The sequence below is a fragment of the Salmo salar genome, chromosome 05 (genome assembly GCF_965601325.2).
Source record: "Salmo salar chromosome 05, fSalSal1, whole genome shotgun sequence".
Classification (NCBI taxonomy): domain Eukaryota; kingdom Metazoa; phylum Chordata; class Actinopteri; order Salmoniformes; family Salmonidae; genus Salmo; species Salmo salar.
The window spans coordinates 6,400,221-6,419,960 of NC_138295.1; the positions used below are offsets into that span (position 1 = coordinate 6,400,221).

The following is a 19,740-nucleotide window of genomic DNA, read 5'->3' on the forward strand; positions in this document are numbered from 1 at the left end:
TGGGGGGGGTTAGAAGGATTACTTTATCCTATCCCAGGTATTCCTTAAAGAGGTGAGGTTTCAGGTGTCTCCGGAAGGTGGTGATTAGACTCCGCTGTCCTGGCGTCGTGAGGGAGCTTGTTCCACCATTGGGTGCCAGAGCAGCGAACAGTTTTGACTGGGCTGAGCGGGAACTGTGCTTCCGCAGAGGTAGGGAGGCGAGCAGGCCAGAGGTGGATGAACGCAGTGCCCTTGTTTGGGTGTAGGGACTGATCAGAGCCTGAAGGTACGGAGGTGCCGTTCCCCTCACAGCTCCGTAGGCAAGCACCATGGTCTTGTAGCGGATGCGAGCTTCAACAGGAAGCCAGTGGAGAGAGCGGAGGAGCGGGGTGACGTGAGAGAACTTGGGAAGGTTGAACACCAGACGGGCTGCGGCGTTCTGGATGAGTGGTAGGGGTGTAATGGCACAGGCAGGGAGCCCCGCCAACAGCGAGTTGCAGTAATCCAGACGGGAGATGACAAGTGCCTGGATTAAGACCTGCGCCGCTTCCTGTGTAAGGCAGGGTCGTACTCTGCGAATGTTGTAGAGCATGAACCTACAGGATCGAGTCACCGCCTTGATGTTAGCGGAGAACGACAGGGTGTTGTCCAGGGTCACGCCAAGGCTCTTAGCACTCTGGGAGGAGGACACAATGGAGTTGTCAACCGTGATGGCGAGATCATGGAACAGGCAGTCTTCCCCGGGATGATGAGCAGCTCCGTCTTGCCGAGGTTCAGCTTGAGGTGGTGATCCGTCACCTGGAAGCTTCACCTGGAATGCTTAACCAACAGTCTTGAAGGAGTTCCCACGTATGCTGAACACTTGTTGGCTGCTTTCCCTTCATGCTGCGGTCCAACTCATCCCAAAGATGGCGCCGGAGGGTATGCCTGCTATTTTTTTTGTAACTTATTTTGTACATAATGTTGCTGCTACTGTCTCTTATGACCGAAAATAGCTTCTGGAAATCAAAACAGCGATTACTCACCTTGAACTGGACAAATAATTTCTCTTTAATGAGTCGGACGAGAGGGATTTACTTCAGACACCCGAACAGGCACTCATCCCCGTCATTCGCAGGAGAAAAAGATGGAAGAGGTATCGGGGTGCCTTATGAGGATCCGCCAACAAGTGGCTAATCTGCCTTTGCCATATGTACTATTGGCCAATGAACTATCTCTGGATAATAAATTGGACAAACTAAAAGAACGTATATCCTACCAACGGGACATTAGAAACTGTAATATCTTATGTTTCACCGAGTCGTGGCTGAACAATGACATGAATGACATACAGCTGGCGGGTTATACACTGTATCGGCAGGAAAGAACAGCAGCCTCTGGCAAGACAAGGGGTGGAGGTCTATGTATATTTGTAAACAAAAGCTGGTGCACGATATCTAAGGAAGTCTCGAGGTTTTGCTCGCCTGAGGTAGAGTATCTCATGATAAGCTGTAGACCACACTATCTACGGAGAGAGTTTTCATCATTATTTGTTGTAGCTGTCTACATACCACCACAGATCGATCCTGCACTAAGACCGCACTCAATGAGCTGTATACCGGCATAAGAAAACAGGAAAATGTTCATCCAGAGGCGGCGCTGCTAGTGGCCGGGAAACTTAAATCCGTTTTACCTCATTTCTACCAGCATGTTAGATGCGCAACCAGAGGGGAAAAGAATTATAGACCATCTTTACTCCACACACAGAGATGCGTACAAAGCTCTCCCTCGCCCTCCATTTAGCAAATCTGACCATAATTCTATACTCCTGATTCCTGCTTACAAGCTAAAATTAAGCAGGAAGCACCAGTGACTCGGTAAATAAAAAAGTGGTCAGATGAAGCAGATGCTAAACTACAGGACTGTTTTGCTAACACAGACTGGAATATGTTCCGGGATTCTTCCAATGGCAATGAAGAGTACACCACATCAGTCACTGGCTTCATCAATAAGTGCATCAATGACGTCGTCCCCACAGTGACTGTACGTATATACCCCAACCAGAAGCCATGGATTACTGGCAACATCCAAAAGGTAGAGCTGCCGCTTTCAAGGAGCAGGACTCTAACCCGGAAGCTTATAAGAAATCCCGCTATGCCCTCTGACGAACTATCAAACAGGCAATGCATCAATACGGGACTAAGATCAAATTTTTTATTTTTTAACTTCCGGCGCCGACAGAGATGGCCGCCTCGCTTCGCGTTCCTAGGAAACTACGCAGTATTTTGTTTTTTTATGTGTTATTTCTTACATTGTTACCCCAGGAAATATTAGGTTTTATTACATACAGTCGGGAGGAACTATTGGATATAAGAGCAACGTCAACTCACCAACATTACGACCAGGAATACGACTTTCCCGAAGCGGATCCTCTGTTTGGTCCACCACCCAGGACAATGGATCGGATCCCAACCGGCGACCCAAAACAACGGCGCCGCAGAAGGGGCAGACGGAGCGGTCTTCTGGTCAGGCTCCGTAGAAGGGCACATCACGCACCGCTCCCGAGCATACTACTCGCCAATGTCCAGTCTCTTGACAACAAGGTAGACAAAATTTGAGAAAGGGTTGCCTTCCAGAGAGACATCAGAGATTGTAACGTTCCTTGTTTCACAGAAACATCACTCGGGATATGTCATCAGAGTCGGTACAGCCACCTGGCTTCTTCACGCATCGCGCCGACAGAAACAAACATCTCTCTGGTAAGAAGAAGGGCAGGGGTGTATGCCTTATGATTAATGAGAGGTGGTGTGATCATAACAACATACAGGAACTCAAGTCCTTTTGTTCACCTGACCTAGAATTCCTTACAAGAAATTTCCAAACGCATTATCTACAAAGAGAATTCTCTTCGATCATGATCACAGTCGTGTATATCCCGCCCCAATCAGACACATCGACGGCCCTGAAAGAACTTCATTTGACTCTATGTAAACTGGAAACCACATATCCTGAGGCTGCATTTATTGTAGCTGGGGATTTTAACAAGGCTAATCTGAAAACAAGGATCCCTAAATTTTATCAGCATATCGAATGCACGACCCGGGCTGGCAAAACCCTGGATCATTGTTATTCTAACTTCCGCGACGCAAAAACAAAAACAGCTTCTATCTCAAGGCCATCAGACTGTTAAACAGCCATCACTAACATTGAGTGGCTGCTGCCAACATACTGACTGATCTCTAGCCAGTTTAATAATGAAAAATGTATGTAATAAATGTATCACTAGCCACTTTAAACAATGCCACTTTATATAATGTTTACATATCCTACATTACTCATCTCATATGTATATACTGTACTCTATACCATCTACTGCATCTTGTCTATGCTGTTCGGCCATCGCTCATTCATATATTTTTATGTACATATTCTTATTCATTCCTTTACACTTGTGTGTATAAGGTAGTTGTTGTGAAATTGTTAGGTTAGATTACTTGTTAGATATTACTGCATGGTCAGAACTAGAAGCACAAGCATTTCGCTACACTTGCATTAACATCTGCTAACCATGTGTATGTCACTGTCACGTCCTGGCCAGTATATAAAGTTAATTGTTTTGTAGTTTGGTCAGGGCGTGGCAGAGGGTATTTGTTTTATGTGGTTCGGGGTGGTGTGTTTGTTAAAAGGGTGTTTGGTTTAGTATTTCCGGGTTTTGGTTTATGTCTAGGTAGTTCTATGTGGAGTCTAGTGAGTGTATGTCTATGTTTGGTTAATTGGGGTTGGGACTCTCAGTTGAAGGCAGGTGTTGTCTATCTGCCTTTGATTGAGAGTCCCATATATTAGGGTGTGTTTGGGTTTGGGTTTTGTGGGTGATTGTTCTGTGTTGAGCTTTGCTTTGCCAGACTGTTTATTAGTTGTTCGTTTTTCGGTTTTGTTATTTTGTATGTTCATTTTTTAAGATAATTAAAAATCAAGATGAGCATTCACGTACCTGCTGCGTTTTGGTCCTCATTCACCGACAACAACCGTGACAGTGACAAATAAAATTAGATTTTGATTTGATTTTGAATCGTACTACACTGGCTCCGACGCTTGTCTGATGTGGCAGGGCTTGAAAAATATTACAGACTACAAAGGGAAACACAGCCGAGAGTTGCCCAGTGACACAGGCCTACCAGACGAGCTAAATTACTTCTATGCTCGCTTCGAGGCAGGTAACACTGTAACATGGATGAGAACCTCAGCTGTTCCGGACTACTGAGTGATCAAGCTCTCCGCAGCCGATGTGAGTAAGACCTTTAAAAAGGTCAACATTCACAAGGCCGCAGGGCCAGACAGATTACCAGGACGTGTACTCCGAGCATGCGCTGACCAACTGGCAAGTGTCTTCACTGACATTTTCAACCTCTCCCTGTCTGAGTCTGTAATACCAACATCTTTCAAGCAGACCACCATAGTCCCTGTGCCCAAGAACACTAAGGTAGCCTGCCTAAATGACTACCGACTCACGTCTGTAGCCATGAAGTGCTTTGAAAGGCTGGTCATGGTTCACATCAACACCATTATCCTAGAAACAATAGACCCACTCCAATTTGCATACCGCCCCAACAGATCCACAGATGATGCAATCTCTTTTGCACTCCACACTGCCCTTTCACACCTGGACAAAAGGAATACCTTTGTGAGAATGCTATTCATTGACTACAGCTCAGCATTCAACACCATAGTGCCCTCAAAGCTTATCAGAAAGCTAAAGACCATGGGACTAAACACCGCCCTCTGCAACTAGATCCTGGACTTCCTGAAAGGCCGCCCTCCGGGTGTTAACCTCTCTAGGGCCAGTGGGACGATTTCGTCCCACCTACGTAACAGCCAGTGGAATCCCGTGGCGCGTTATTCAAATACCTTAGAAATGCTATTACTTCAATTTCTCAAACATATGACTATTTTACACCATTTTAAAGACAAGACTCTCGTTAATCTAACCACACTGTCTGATTTCAAAAAGGCATTACAACGAAAGCAAAACATTAGATTATGTCAGCAGAGTACCCAGCCAGAAATAATCAGACACCCATTTTTCAAACTAGCATATAATGTCACATAAACCCAAACCACTGCTAAATGCAGCACTAACCTTTGATGATCTTTGATGATCAGATGACAATCTTAGGACATTATGTTATACAATACATGCATGTTTTGTTCAATCAAGTTCATATTTATATCAGCTTTTTACATTAGCATGTGACGTTCAGAACTAGCATACCCCCCGCAAACTTCCGGTGAATTTACTAAATTACTCACGATAAACGTTCACAAAAAAACATAACAATTATTTTAAGAATTATAGATACAGAACTCCTCTATGCACTAGCTATGTCCGATTTTAAAATAGCTATTGCAAAAGCACATTTTGCAATATTCTAAGTAGATAGCCCGGCATCACAGGGCTAGCTATTTAGACACCCACCAAGTTTAGCCCTCACCAAAGTCAGATTTACTATAAGAAAAATGTTATTACCTTTGCTGTTCTTCGTCAGAATGCACTCCCAGGACTTCTACTTCAATAACAAATGTTGGTTTGGTTCAAAATAATCCATTATTATATCCAAATAGCGGCGTTTTGTTCGTGCGTTCAAGACACTATCCGAAAGGGTAAAGAAGGGTGACGCGCCCGACGCATTTCGTGACAAAAAAATTGTAAATATTCCATTACCGTACTTCGAAGCATGTCAACCGCTGTTTAAAATCCATTTTTATGCCATTTTTCTCGTAAAAAAGCGATAATATTCCGACCGGGAATCTGTGTTTTAGTACAAAGAGAGAGAAAATAAAAACATGGGGTCGCCTCGTGCACGCGCCTCAGTGTCATTGTCCTCAGATAGACCACTTACCAAAGGCGCTAATGTTTTTCAGCCAGGGGCTGCCTCGACATCATTCAGCTTTTTCCCGGGTTCTGAGAGCCTATGGGAGCCGTAGGAAGTGTCACGTTACAGCAAAGATCCTAAGTTTTCAATAAAAAGAGTCAAGAAGCCCAAGGAATGGTCAGAGGGCACTTCCTGTACAGATACTTCTCAGGTTTTTGCCTGCCATATGAGTTCTGTTATACTCACAGACACCATTCAAACAGTTTTAGAAACTTTAGGGTGTTTTCTATCCAAAGCCAATAATTATATGCATATTCTAGTTTCTGGGCAGTAGTAATAACCAGATTAAATCGGGTATGTTTTTTATCCGGCCGTGTAAATACTGCCCCCTAGCCCTAACAGGTTAAGGTTAGGTAACAACACATCCACCACACTGATCCTCAACACAGGGGCCCCTCAGGGATGCGTGATCAGTCCCCTTCTGTACTCCCTGTTCACTCATGACTGCACAGCCAGGCACGACTCCAATACCATCATTAAGTTTGCCGATGACACAACAGTGGTAGGCCTGATCACCAACAACAACGAGACAGCATATAGGGAGGAGGTCAGAGACCTGGCCGTGTGGTGCCAGGACAACAACCTCTCCCTGAACGTGATCAAGACTAAGGAGATAATTGTGGACTACAGGAAAAGGAGGACCGAGCACGCCCCCATTCTCATCGATGGGGCTGTAGTGGAGCAGGTTGAGAGCTTCAAGTTCCTTGGTGTCCACATCACCAACAAACTAACATGGTCCAAGCACACCAAGACAGTCTTGAAGAGGGCACAACGAAACCTATTCCCCCTCAAAAGACTGAAAAGATTTGGCATGGGTCCTCAGATCCTCAAAAGGTTCTACAGCTGCACCATCGAGAGCATCCTGACTGGTTGCATCACTGCCTGGTATGGCAACTGCTCTGCCTCTGACTGCAAGGCACTACAGAGGGTAGTGCGTACGGCCCAGTACATACCTGGGGTCAAGCTTCCTGCCATCCAGGACCTCTATACCAGGCGGTGTCAGAGGAAGGCCCTAAAAATTGTCAAAGACTCCAGCCACCCTAGTCATAGACTGTTCTCTCTGCTACCACATGGCAAGCGGTACAAGAATTCCAAGTCTAGGTCCAAGAGGCTTCCAAACAGCTTCTATCCCCAAGCCATAAGGTGAGGTGCAGTTAACTCTAATCAACTTATCCTCTGCAGCAGAGGTATCTCTGGGTCTTCCTTTCATGTGACAGTCCTCATGAGAGTTAGTTTCATCATAGCGCTTGATGGTTTTTGCGACTTCATTTGTGAAGAAACTTCTTGAAATTTTCCAGATTGACTGACCTTCATGTCTTAAAGTAATGATGGACTGTCATTTCTCTTTGCGTATTTCAGCTGTTCTTGCCATAATAAGGACTTGGTATTTTACCAAATAGGACTATCTTCTGTATACCACCCCTACCTTGTCACAACACAAATTATTGGCTCAAATGCATTGAGGAAAGAAATTCCACAAATTAACTTTTAACAAGGCACTCCTGTTAATTGAAATACATTCCAGGTGACTACCTCATGATGCTGGTTGAGAGGATTCCAAGAGTGTGCAAAGCTGTCATAAAGTTAAAGGGTGGCTACTTTGAAGAATCTAAAATCAAACATATATTTTGATTTGTTTAACACTTTTTTGGTTTCTACATGATTCCATATGTGTTATTTCATAGTTTTGATGTCTGTTATTCTACAATGTAGAAAATAGTAAAAAAAATAAAGAAAAACCCTTGAATGAATAGGTGTATCCAAATTTTTGACTAGTACTGTATGTCAATCACGGTGGCTTCAATTTGTTTTGTGTGTGGTGTCGCAGTTTACCCGTTTAAGCTTGCTAATGTTAATTAAGCTAACAAACATAATGTTGAACAAAATAAGTTACCGGGTACAATGTGTAACCGTCACAAGTAAGCTAGTTATCTAGCTTATTTGTTGACTTTGTTCTATTATTTATTTTGCGCGAAAACATTAGCTAGTCTAACTTTTGTGACTTGGTGCGCTGAGGCCGTAGCTACTTGAAGATGGAGCTTCGAAGGAAATCTGCTGGAGTGGAGGTGCAAGTCAGAAGGTCAACCCGTTTCAGAAAAAATAAGAGCACGTCTTTAGAGGTGGGTGATTTTTTTAATTGAGTGAGTTATCTCTTCCGCCTTCCTCATCCGACTTTTCATAGGTAAATTAAAACGAAGCGACAGTGGGTATACCGCGAACATTTAGCAATCCAAAGGTTACGTGTTTGAATCTCTTCACAGATAATTTTTTTTCATAAGCAACTTTGCAACTACTTAGCATGTTAGCTAAACCTAAAGCTTCTGAGGGATAGCCCCCTTTTTTTTTCAATTTTCGCCTAAATTACATACCCAAATCTAACTGCCTGTAGGCCCTGAAGCAAGGATATGCATATTCTTGGTACCATTTGAAAGGAAAAACTTTGAAGTTTGTGGAAATGTGAATTGAATGTAGGAGAATATAACACAATTGTTTTGGTAGAAGAAAAAACAAAGAAAAAAAAACAAACCTTTTTTTTCTACCACCATCTTTGAAATGCAAGAGAAAGGTCACAGTTCCAGCCATCACTCTGGTTGTAATTCCAGTAGTGTCCACAAGATGGCAGCAGCAAAGTTTCAGATGGATAACTTGAAGTATGAGTGAACTACAAGACTTTTAGTGTGAAGTCCCCAGGTACATTTGGGCAAATCGTGAAGGAGACGTTCACATTCATATTACATTTTTCTGCAAGAATATCATCAAATCTGTATACTTGGACTTTGATTTAGCTTTCCAAGTATTAGTAGCCATATTATAAATTCAACACTTGCAAAACAACCAGTTTTCATAACTTCATAACTCTGAATATCCTTATAATGTTTGTCCAAAATGAAAAGGCATGCTATCGTACAAGGTTAGTAGCTACATTTTACGACACATACATGGTAAAGCCCAGCTCATTGGCTATCTAGCTAGCTTTGTTTGACCCCGATTGGTGCTTATTTGACAAAGATACAGTCGTTCAAGTGATGACCGTCCGCGTCATCGTCGTACCATGAAGGCGTCGCTCTCTGACCAAATATGGTGTTCTATAGGATATAGTACACTCCTATTGATATAGTGAAGTCTTGTTACCTTTTAGGATCTCTGAGGAATACATACGAACATGATTTGACTCGTTGAAACAACGCTTAGGGTGAGATTTTCACAGATTCTTTTCTTTGCAAATTGAACGAGTGGAAATACAAAATTGATCGTGCATGCTATATGGACCTTTTTAGGATATGAAAAATTATTTTATCTAACAAAACGACACTTCATGTTATCTCTGGGACCCTTTGGATGATAAATCAGAGCAAGATTTCAGAATGTAAGTACACATTTCACCTTCAGAGGTGTATTTATCAAACCTATTGCGGTGAAAAAAGTGTTTTGTTTTTTGGAGCTCTCCTCAAACAATAGCATGGCATTTTGTCGCAGTAATAGCTACTGTAAATTGGACAGTGCAGTTATATTCACAAGAAGTTAAGCTTTCAGCTGATATAAGACACGTATATGTACCGACATTTGTTGTTTCTCTAAAATCTGTGATCTTGACATAACGCGCTGCATGATTTACAACTGTCCTGTTGACGGAACGCCTATCCTTAATTATAGAAACTGTGGTGAAGACACTTTTTAAACGTTGGCCTTGTCCTGTATGATTTACTCCTCACATCAAATGAAATCATACACGTCTTTAGGATGTACTGATCATTTGCTTTCTGTTACTTTGCATTGATGAAACTGTAGATAGGACACTGAAATTATTCATTTGAAATGGAAAGACTTTTACACTACGCTTGTCCCTGTCACTTTTTATTATCTATAATATCTTAATTACTCACACACACCTTGCAACTAAGATGAGATTTTTTTCTATTTTAAACTATTCATTTCGGACATTCTCTCCATTCCTGACTCGGGCAAATTATTTGTAAACAGGGAGCTAAGAATTGAACTGTAATGTTGAACCGGTTAGACCAAGAGGAAGACTCTGAGAAGAAAGAGGACGAAGAAGAAGATTCATGCAAAACTGGGAAACAATATGCCTCTCGAATTCCTGCTTTTCACAAAACATTAGCCCAAAAAACGCCCAACCACCAACAGCAGCAGTCAAAGCTCAGATCCAACACAATACAAGACTAGTCAATTCGATCGGGTTCAAGTACATTTACATCTCATTTGCAAAAAATTCTAAACCAGTTTTTGCTTTGTCATTATGGGGTATTGTGTGTAGATTGATGAGGGGGCGGAGGGACAATTGAATCAATTTTAGAATAAGGCTGTATTGTAACAAAATGTGAATACTGAATACTTTCCAAATGCACTGTATATAGACGACTATACTATACGACTCTGTCTGTCACCATGTACTTGGCAGGGATCTCCTTCTGCTTGTTGTGCAGGGGTAAGGGGTTGTTGAGGTAGCTATGTACTGTACATATAGGTAGGGGGAAAGTTACCAGCCAACAGCGTGTGTGTGTGTGTGTGTGTGTGTGTGTGTGTGTGTGTGTGTGTGTGTGTGTGTGTGTGTGTGTATGTGTGTATGTATGTATATGTATGTATGTATGTATGTATGTATGTATGTATGTATGTATGTATGTATGTATGTATGTATGTATGTATGTATGTATGTATGTATGTATGTATGTATGTATGTATGTGTGTGTGTGTGTGTGTGTGTGTGTGTGTGTGTGTGTGTGTGTGCGTGCGTGTGTGTGCATACTCAGTGCAAGATAATTAGTGCAAAACTGCAAGAACTGCTGCATCTCCTTATCGTATATTTTCCAATGCATTGATTGGTGGATTGATTGATTATCTCTGTTCATCTCAGGTGAAGGACGTGGGAGTTTCCATGGAGGACTGCAGCTGCCTGGCACAGGATGCGTCAAGGATATTCGGGGTGTACTGGAACATTGGTGCTCAGAAAAATGGTTCCTTACCCCGCTTCTGGCCTGCCCGATACTCTGCCCCCTCCCTGCACAAGTATATCTTTCTGTGAGTTGGATCTTCTTGCTTTTCTGTGTCCCAATTGGCACCCTATTCCCTACATAGTGCACTACTTTGGACCAGAGCCCTATGGGAGGAAATGGTGTCCTTTGGGACAGTCTTTGACTATTTAACCCCTTCCACTCATATTTTGCATAATGCTACTGATAGTTAAACTTTCCTATTGTTTCAGAGCGCTCCACCCCAGATATCAGCTTATGGACGCTCAGATGATCTATCCACCGTCCTGTCTGTCATCGCAGACGTCCATAAATATGTCTACATCTCAGTCATGGACTATCTTCCACTGTCCCATTTCACTGAGCCACTCAGGTGACTGTCAGTACTCGGGCGAATCCGAACTTCCACTTGAGTTGAATTTTCACTTCTCCCATTGATATCAATGCCTGAGTGAAAATTTGACATAAGTGGAAGTTTAGGATTCGCTCCTCAATGATTCTCTAAATGTATGTAATAGTGTATCATATTTTTTCATGAGGAAATGTATTGGATGTATGTTGTGTATATGTTTTAAACATCTAACCAATCAAGTCCATTTATGTATTAGGTTCTGGCCTGCGATTAACTCAGCGCAGAGTGTACTAGAAGGGTAGAGGTCAACCTACTAGTGAGCTGCTGGTCACACTCTCCAGGCTCCATGTTCCTTATCCTACAGTCTCTGACCATCTTCAACAGATCTCCCTTGGGTTGCAACATCAATGTGGTACATTTGCTGTTTCCATTTCTCCATGCCAAGTACATGGTGACAGACCGAGTCGTCTATATACATCACAATCACTACTCATTGGACAAAATGTCAGTTTTTATGGATTTCATTCTGCTTCAAAACTGTCTGCTGTTTTTTTTTTTACAATATAAACATCACATTGCATTCTGATGTACACAGAAATGTTGACCTGCCATATCAATGCACTAACTTGTATCTTGTATTGTGTGATCACAGGAACCTCCAACTAGTCAGAGAACTATTTCACCCACACTGCAGGTGTTGGGCTGGTGGTGAACCAGACTGGTTCTGTGGTGGCAGAGAGAGAGCCAGAGGAGTTAACAGGTGTTGGGCTGGTGGTGAACCAGACTGGTTCTGTGGTGGCAGAGAGAGAGCCAGAGGAGTTAACAGGTGTTGGGCTGGTGGTGAACCAGACTGGTTCTGTGGTGGCAGAGAGAGAGCCAGAGGAGTTAACAGGTGTTGGGCTGGTGGTGAACCAGACAGGTTCTGTGGTGGCAGAGAGAGAGCCAGAGGAGTTAACAGGCTCAGCTACAGGAAGTCTTCTTAAGGGACTGAACAGCTCAATACTCCCAATACCTTTCTAATGACCAATGTCAAACACTGTGGTAGATGATGCTAACGGTGATGACCCATTGTGTGCGTCCCAAATCGCACCGTATTCCATATATAGTGCACTATTTTTGAACTGAGAAAATAGTGCACGGTGAAGGGAATAGGGTGGGTGCCATTTGGGACACATACCCATATTAGTCTTAGATAATTGTTTTGGCATATACTTCCACTGGTCCTCAGTATGCTGCCTATCACAAGCGCTTACATTGCATTGATTGCTTACAATCAACTACTCATTTCATAATTATGTTGTTACACTCAGCATTTTACTGTATATATTTGAATTTTTTTGGTGTATACATATTTTCTACTTGAGTTATTTGCTGTAACTTTTTTGCTTCTCAATGGAAGTGTCAATATTGAATGATGAAGTTCTGTTTTTGATCAATTACTTTTGCTTTGACTGACTGACACTCAGTGAATCAATGCATGTGTTGTCTATATGGCAAAAGACTGATGGCCTGCACGTGTCATGTCAGATGCATTTTTGTCTTATTGTCATCTGTTGCTTCTTTTTAAAACCAAAGACGTTTCAACTTCATTCTTGTTCTTGAAATTAAATATTAGTTATTTTTAAGCCCACGAATCCTTGTCTTGAATCATAATCAGTGATCACATTATTGGACCAAAAAGCTGTGAAGAAAAGAAATGCTCCGGAAGTAAAACTTTTTCCAGAAGTAAAAAATTACCGTCTTCCTGTGATGTGCCGCTGGATTTAAATAATAATTTAGAAACGATAACCAGTACTTGCTGATAAATTAAACAGAAGGCTACAATCAAGGAAGCGTCAGCGGGAAATCATGTTTTATCATGTAAGATATTCGATTTGTATGATCTTGTGACGATAACACCCATGGCTAACTATGCTATCGCTAGTGCTAGCCGGTTGGCTAGCTAACTGCTCTGTTAACTGTTACCAAAAGGAAAACTCAACGTCCATAATAGCATATTTAACTGTTTGATACCTGTCTGGCGATGATAGTTTAAGAAAGCTACATGTTACTTTAGGGTGTTTTCACAACAACACCGTTAACCCCTGCCATAATTCCTCACATTGGAGTCACAAAAGAGAAATGATGTGCAAGTTTGCAGTAAAAAATTGTTTTTTTTAAATATATATATATTAGCTATTGTCAAGGACGCGCAGAAATTCGTTTTTAGGTCATAGTATTTGTTTGCAATATGTGACCAATAAGCTGAGAGTTTCATACGCTGCTTTAATAGTGTGAGAAGACAATATATTTGGTGAGAATCGCAACATTGGGTACAAAATCCATTCTAGTTTTTAAAAGGGGCAGTAGCCTTCCTTGGGTGTACAATTTTCAATGACAGCATTATTTATTCTGCAGTTATTATATTACTATTTATTTTGTTAGCCATCAAATGTACATGTTAACAGTATCTTCTGATTAGATTGATGTCTAATAGTAGCAGACGGATAACACATTCTGATTAAATGGCTTGTCATGCACTTAGTAAAAACCCAGAGTGCATGTTGGAAAAAGATCTTGGTTCCTTTCTTAACATAGCAATGTGAATGCAAAGAGGACTCTGTCCACAAAATAGGTGAAGTGAACTGGCAAAAGGGTTGAGTCATTCAAATACAAGGGCAGTGTGAATACAAAGATACCTGAGTTCTTTAGCTTTTTTTTTACTCCAGAGTTCACTTTAAAGAGGACTATATGTGAGAACACCTGTAGACTCAATGAAAGTAACTGCTGTCATTCTCAGTTATAAACAGTAGGACTTGTTCAGTACTAAGTTACCTACTGTAAAAACAAACTATACACTAACTATATATACAGTACCTGTCAAGTTTGGACACCTACTTATTCAAGGGTTTTTCTTTATTTTGACTATTTTATACATTGTAGAATAATAGTGAAGACATCAAAACTATGAAATGACACATATGGAATCATGTAGTAACCAAATAAGTGTTAAACCAATCAAAATATATTTTTGATTTTAGATTCTTCAAAGTAACCACCCTTTGCCTTGATGACAGCTTTGCACACTCTTGACATTCTCTCAACCAGCTTCATGAGGTAGTCACCTGGAATGCATTTCGATTAATAGGTGTGCCCTGTTAAAAGTTAATTTGTGGAATTTCTTTCCTTAATGCGTTTGAGGAAAGCAGTTGTATTGTGATAAGGTAGGGATGGTATACAGAAGATAGTCCTATTTGGTAAAAGACCAAGTCCATGTTATGGCAAGAACAGCTCAAATAAGCAAAGAGAAACGACAGTCCATCATTACTTCAAGAAATGAAGGTCAGTCAATCAGTAAAAATGTCAATAACTTTGGAAGTTTCTTCAAGTGCAGTCGCAAAAACCATCAAGCGCTATGATGAAACTGGCTCTCATAAGGACCGCCACAGGAAAGGAAGACCCAGAGTTACCTCTGCTGCAAAGGATAAATTCATTAGAGTTAAATGCTTCACAGAGTTCAAGTAACAGACACATCTCAACATCAACTGTTAAGAGGAGACTGCGTGAATCAGGCCTTCATGGTCGAATTGCTGGAAAGAAACCACTACTAAAGGACACCAATAAGAAGAAGAGACTTGCTTGGGCCAAGAAACACAAGCAATGAATATTAGACCAGTGGAAATCTGTCCTTTGGTCTGATCAGTCCAAATTAGTGATTTTTGGTTCCAACTGCCGTGCCTTTGTGAGACACAGAGAAGGTGAATGGATGATTCTGCATGTGTGGTTCCCACCATGAAGCATGGAGGAGGAGGTGAGATGGTGTGGGGGTGCTTTGCTGGTGAAACTGTCAGTTATGTATTTAGAATTCAAGGCTCAGTTAACCAGCATGGCTACCACAGCATTCTGCAGCGATACACCATTCCATCTGGTTTGGGCTTAGTGGGACTATCATTTGTTTTTCAACAGGACAATGGCCCAACACACACCTCCAGGCTGTGTAAGGGCAATTTGACCAAGAAGGAGAGTGATGGAGTGCTGCATCAGATGACCTGGCCTCCACAATCACCCAACCTCAACCCAGTTGAGATGGTTTGGGATGAGTTGGACCGCAGAGTGAAGGAAAAGCAGCCAACAAGTGCTCAGCATATGTGTGAACTCCTTCAAGACTGTTGGGAAAGCATTCCTCATGAAGCTGGTTGAGAGAATGCCGAGTGTACAAAGCTGTCATCAATGCAAAGGGTGGCTACTTTGAAGAATCTAAAATCAAAAATATATATATTTCTTTAGCACTTATTTGGTTACTACATGATTCCATATGTGTTATTTCATAGTTTTGATGTCTTCACTATTATTCTACAATGTAGAAAATAGTAAAAATAAAGAAAACCATTGAATGAGTAGATGTGTCCAAACTTTTGACTGGTACTCTCTCATATATATATATATATATATATATATATATATGATCATTCACAGATTTCCCTGGAGCATGAGATCCTGCTCCACCCTCGGTACTTTGGTCCCAATCTCCTGAACACTGTGAAACAGAAGCTCTTCACAGAAGTGGAGGGAACATGCACAGGAAAGTGAGTGGTATTGAGCCAGGGAAGCTTCCCTTTAATTAACCTGGAACCCACACTCCGTATTGCTCAGGGTAGTGAAACTAAGTAATATTCATTTTGGACTCCAGGCTACATTTCAATGTAGACAAGAGACCACAAATTGTCTTTACAGTTTGCACACTTCCACAACACTGGGTTGGTTGTTTTGACCAGTAACATGTTCATATGCTTGTTCAGTTATTGACTCAGTAATTCTTTGTTTCAGATATGGGTTCGTCATTGCGGTGACCACCATTGACAACATTGGTGCAGGTGTCATCCAACCAGGCAGAGGATTTGTGCTTTACCCCGTCAAGTACAAGGCTATTGTCTTCCGTCCATTCAAAGGCGAGGTGGTAGATGCCGTGGTTACCCAGGTCAACAAAGTAAGGAAACAACAAGGGCTACGTCCCAAGTGGAAATCTTTTCCCTATATCAGGGGTCATCAACTAGATTCAGCCGCTGGACGATTTTAGAAATATTACAAAGAATTTGTTAACTTCAAATTGACTGCATTGAAGCCCAAACAGATATAATATTTGACTAAAACATTATTTCAAACCTGGCTACCATTTCTATACAATCACATATCTCTCTATTATGCATGGGAATACTTTGGAATAGATTTCCGAAATTTAAATCAGAGTTAATTTGCTGGTGTTTTTACAGTCTTTTATACCCAACAATGAATAATTATTTGGGGGGGCCAAATAAAATAATCAGTGGGCCAAATTTGTTTTTCTTGGTACAAAAGAATACGTACAAATGTAACATTTAAAAAAAAAAAATGTTTTAATTCACAACATGTACTGTACATGAAAACTGAGTGCTGACAAACTGTCACCTGAGTGGCTCAGTGAACTGGGACTTTGGAAGATAATCTATGACTTAGATGTAGACATACATGGCGTCTGCCACGATGGAGAGGATGGGGGATAGATCGTCTTGAGCGTCCATAAGCTGATATTTGAGGTGGAGCAATCTGAAACAATGGGACAGTTTATTTAGCTATCAGAAGCATTATGCAAAAAAGGGGTTAGTTATTCAGACTGTGTGGAACAAATAACACCCTATTCCCTTTATAGTGCACTACTTTTGACCAGAGTCAATAGGGTGTCATTTGGGACACAGACAAATCTTCTTTGAACTCATTACCATCAGAATAAGGATTGACAATAATAGATCATATTGTTTTATGGTGAAATTAAAATAATTCAAGATGGTCCGTTCTTTTCAGGTTGGACTGTTCACAGAGATCGGCTCCATGTCCTGTTTCATCTCTCGTCACGTAGGTCCACATGGAAATGTCTCCTTTTAGTTACTTTAATAAATGTCAATGTGGTTACTTACTGTTTCTGCAGTCCATTCCCTCAGAGATGGAGTTTGACCCCAACTCAAATCCTCCTTGTTATAAGACCACTGATGAGGTGAGATCTAAAATTAGCTCTTCACTAAATAGTGGTGGTGTGGGTGTCATTTTTGAAAATGAATATTTAGTATACACAACTTGGATACATGCCTTCTTATTAAGGATTCTGTCTTCTCCACATTAGGACATTGTAATCCAACAGGATGATGAGATTCGGTTGAAGATCGTGGGAACAAGAGTGGATAAAAACGACATTGTGAGTATGCTGTCAAATCCCCATAAACTAGGATGCTACCTGACAGACCTATACAGTGGCTTCGGAAAGTATTCAGACCCCTTGACTTTTTCTACATTTTGTTACGTTACAGCCTTATTCTAAAATTGATTAAATACATTTTTAAAAATCAGCAATCTACACACAATTCCCTATAATAACAAAGCGAAAACACGTTTTTAGAAATGATTACTAATTTATTAAAAATAAAAAACAGATACCTTATTTACATAAGTATTCAGACCCTTTGCTATGAGACTCAAAATTGAGCTCAGATGCATCTTGTTTCCATTGATCATCCTTGAAAAGTTTCTACAACTTGATTGGAGTCCACTTGTGGTAAATACAATTGATTGGACATGTTTTGGAAAGGCACACACCTGTCTATATAAGGTCCCACAGTTGACAGTGCATGTCAGAGGAAAAACCAAGCCATGAGGTCAAACAAATTATTCGTAGAGCTCTGAGACAGGATTCTGTCGAGGCACCGAGCTAGGGAAGGGTACCAAAAAATGTCTTCAGCATTGATGGTCCCCAAGAACACAGTGGCCTCTGTCATTCTTAAATGGAAGAACTTTGTAACCACCAAGACTCTTCCGAGAGCTGAGCACCCGGCCAAATGGAGCAATTCAGGGGGAGAAGGGCCTTGGTCAGGGAGGTGACCAAGAACCCGATGCTCACTCTGACAGAGCTCTAGAGTTCCTCTGTGGAGATGGGAGAACCTTCCAGAAGGACAACCATCTCTGCAGCACTCCACCAATCAGGCCTTTATGGTAGAGTGGCCAGACGGAAGCCACGTCTAAGTAAAAGACACATGACCGCCCGCTTGGAGTTTGCCAAAAGGCACATGAAGGACTCTCGGACCATGAGAAACAAGATTCTCTGGTCTGATGAAACCAAGATTGAACTCTTTGGCCTGAATGCCAAGCGTCACGTCTGGAGGAAACCTGGCACCATCTCTACAGTGAAGCATAGTGGTGGCAGCATCACGTTGTGGGGATGTTTTTCAGGAGACTGGGAGACTAGTCAGGATCAAAGGAAAGATGAACGGAGCAAAGTACAGAGATCCTTGATGAAAACCTGCTCCAGAACAATGACCCTAAGCACGCAGCTAAGACAATACATGGGTGGCTTTGGGACACATCTCTGAATGTCCTTGATTGGCCCAGCCAGAGCCCGGACTTGAACCCGATCGAACATCTCTGGAGAGACCTGAAAATAGCTGTGCAGCAACACTCCCCATCCAACCTGACAGAGCTTGAGAGGATCTGCAGAGAGGAATTGGAGAAACTTCTCAAGTACAGGTCTCCCAAGCTTTTAGCATCATACCCAAAAATACTCAAGGCTGTAATCGCTGCCAAAGGTGCTTCAACAAGTACTGAGTAAAGGGTCTGAATAATTTTTTTGAATGTGATATCCGGGTTTTTAAACAAATAAATTAGCAAAAGTTCTAAAAACCTGTTTTTGCTTCACCATTATGAGGTATTGTGTGTAGATTGATTACATTGATTGGGGGGGAAAAACAATCATAGAATAAGGCTGTAACGTAACAACGTGAAAAAGTCAAGGGGTCTGAATAATTTCTTTAGGCACAGTATATCCTCACAGATTGCAAGCCATCGCGCACTATCTAAAGTATGAAATATTTCCATAGTCTCATCTCTGTGAAGAGCCCTGCAAGTTGTAATGTTAAATATTTGCTTTCCTTTTTTTCAGTTTGCTATTGGATCCCTCATGGATGATTACCTGGGTATGTTGTTTTCACTTTTATTAGTCATCATCTTTCATAGGTGTTATTTTTTTTTTGAAAGATTGAATTGATCTGTAATTCATTTTTTTTCTCTTCTCAGGTCTTGTCAGCTGATGTCCCTGCAGTGCTATGCTGACGTATGAACATCTCTCATATTTTATGTAAATGCCTCGACAACACAGTACTGTCAGTACAAATATTTTTCTAGGTTGATAATGTGTTATTGCTACAAATCCTGTACTAAGTGGGGACACAGTATGAATACATACTATTGAAACCACACAGAGCCTGTTGATAAGCAGGTGGTTATGTTGCTGCATTAATCGCTACTGTATCGTCTGAGTTACCCTTCAGTTGCTGTTGTATATTGTATTTCTACAACTTGAACTGAAATAAATGTTTCTTTTTTGGTAATGTTGACCTTGTCTTCATTGAATGTTTTGCAAAATATGTTTTGCATTGAGGTCTGCCCCATTTCGTATGTGTTGTGCTTTTTAAAATTATAATACACACAAATAACAAATGGGATACAGACCTAT

The 19,740-nt window shown here is 41.3% G+C and overlaps 1 protein-coding gene across 2 annotated transcripts; it reads left to right on the plus strand.

Moving 5' to 3' along the window:
* Positions 1–12,930: 12,930 nt before the first annotated feature.
* On the plus strand, positions 12,931–19,615 carry LOC106604162 (DNA-directed RNA polymerase II subunit RPB7). Of its 2 annotated transcripts, XM_014198581.3 has the most exons (8): positions 12,931–13,088; positions 15,684–15,793; positions 16,035–16,194; positions 17,046–17,096; positions 17,170–17,235; positions 17,362–17,433; positions 19,168–19,201; positions 19,302–19,615. In XM_014198581.3, the coding sequence occupies exons 1-8, from the start codon at positions 13,077–13,079 to the stop codon at positions 19,313–19,315; spliced, it is 519 nt and encodes a 172-aa protein (XP_014054056.1). In that variant the 5' UTR covers positions 12,931–13,076; the 3' UTR covers positions 19,316–19,615. The 2 variants fall into 2 exon arrangements, with proteins under 2 accessions (XP_014054056.1, XP_014054057.1); XM_014198582.3 differs by lacking the exon at positions 17,046–17,096.
* The last annotated feature ends 125 nt before the right edge of the window (positions 19,616–19,740 follow it).